The sequence below is a fragment of the Equus quagga genome, unplaced genomic scaffold (assembly GCF_021613505.1).
Source record: "Equus quagga isolate Etosha38 unplaced genomic scaffold, UCLA_HA_Equagga_1.0 HiC_scaffold_10307_RagTag, whole genome shotgun sequence".
Lineage (NCBI taxonomy): Eukaryota > Metazoa > Chordata > Mammalia > Perissodactyla > Equidae > Equus > Equus quagga.
Window position 1 is genome coordinate 1,797 of NW_025792004.1, and position 589 is coordinate 2,385.

The 589-nt window shown below is 62.6% G+C and overlaps 1 protein-coding gene across 1 annotated transcript in view; it reads left to right on the forward strand.

Moving 5' to 3' along the window:
* Positions 1 to 276: 276 nt before the first annotated feature.
* LOC124231871 (integrin beta-2-like) overlaps positions 277 to 589 on the forward strand; it is a gene marked incomplete at its 5' end in the record, with an annotated part of 4,321 nt that continues 4,008 nt past the window's right edge. The window contains one exon of the mRNA XM_046648886.1: positions 277 to 351. Within this exon, the coding sequence (XP_046504842.1) occupies positions 277 to 351 (75 nt within the window). The remainder of the gene's footprint in view (positions 352 to 589) is intronic.

Genomic DNA, 589 nt, shown 5'->3' on the forward strand with positions numbered 1-589 from the left:
CTGTGCCCTGTGGGGCCAGCCCCCACTTGGCGTGTGAGTGAGCCCCTCGGGGCTGCCACAGGCCTCTGCTCCCATTAGTTATTCCTCTCTTCACACGGTTGTGCTTCTCCCTGTGAAGGTGGGTGATGAACAGTGTGTCCCCTTCTCAGGTGTGTGGTTGTTCCTCTGATGTGCCTCCCTCGGGAGCCATGGCGGGGGGCAGAGGGGCTGGGGCTCATGGACCACATTTGGTGCAATCAGCCACACGTAATTCCTTCCTCCGAATTGCTGGCTTAGAACAGGAAGCAGTGTGCCTTCAGCATCGGCGTCTCTGGCTGGCCGGTGTCTCCCCAGACCTTCCGCAGCAGCCTGGTAAAGAGCAGAGCTGAAGCCCATCCCAGCCCAGCCGGGACGCCCCTGCCGAGGTCTCCGGGGCATCAAGCGGGGTGAGTGGACAGAGGCTCCTCTGTGTCTGGGCTAGTTGTTCTCAAGGGGAACAGTTCAGCCCTGCAGCTCTTCCCCCGTGGAGTGGCTGCTGCCTCTCCCAAGGGAAGCAGCTCCAAGTGGCCCAGCCGTGGAGGGGGCCCTGGTGGCCCTGGTCCATGTCACC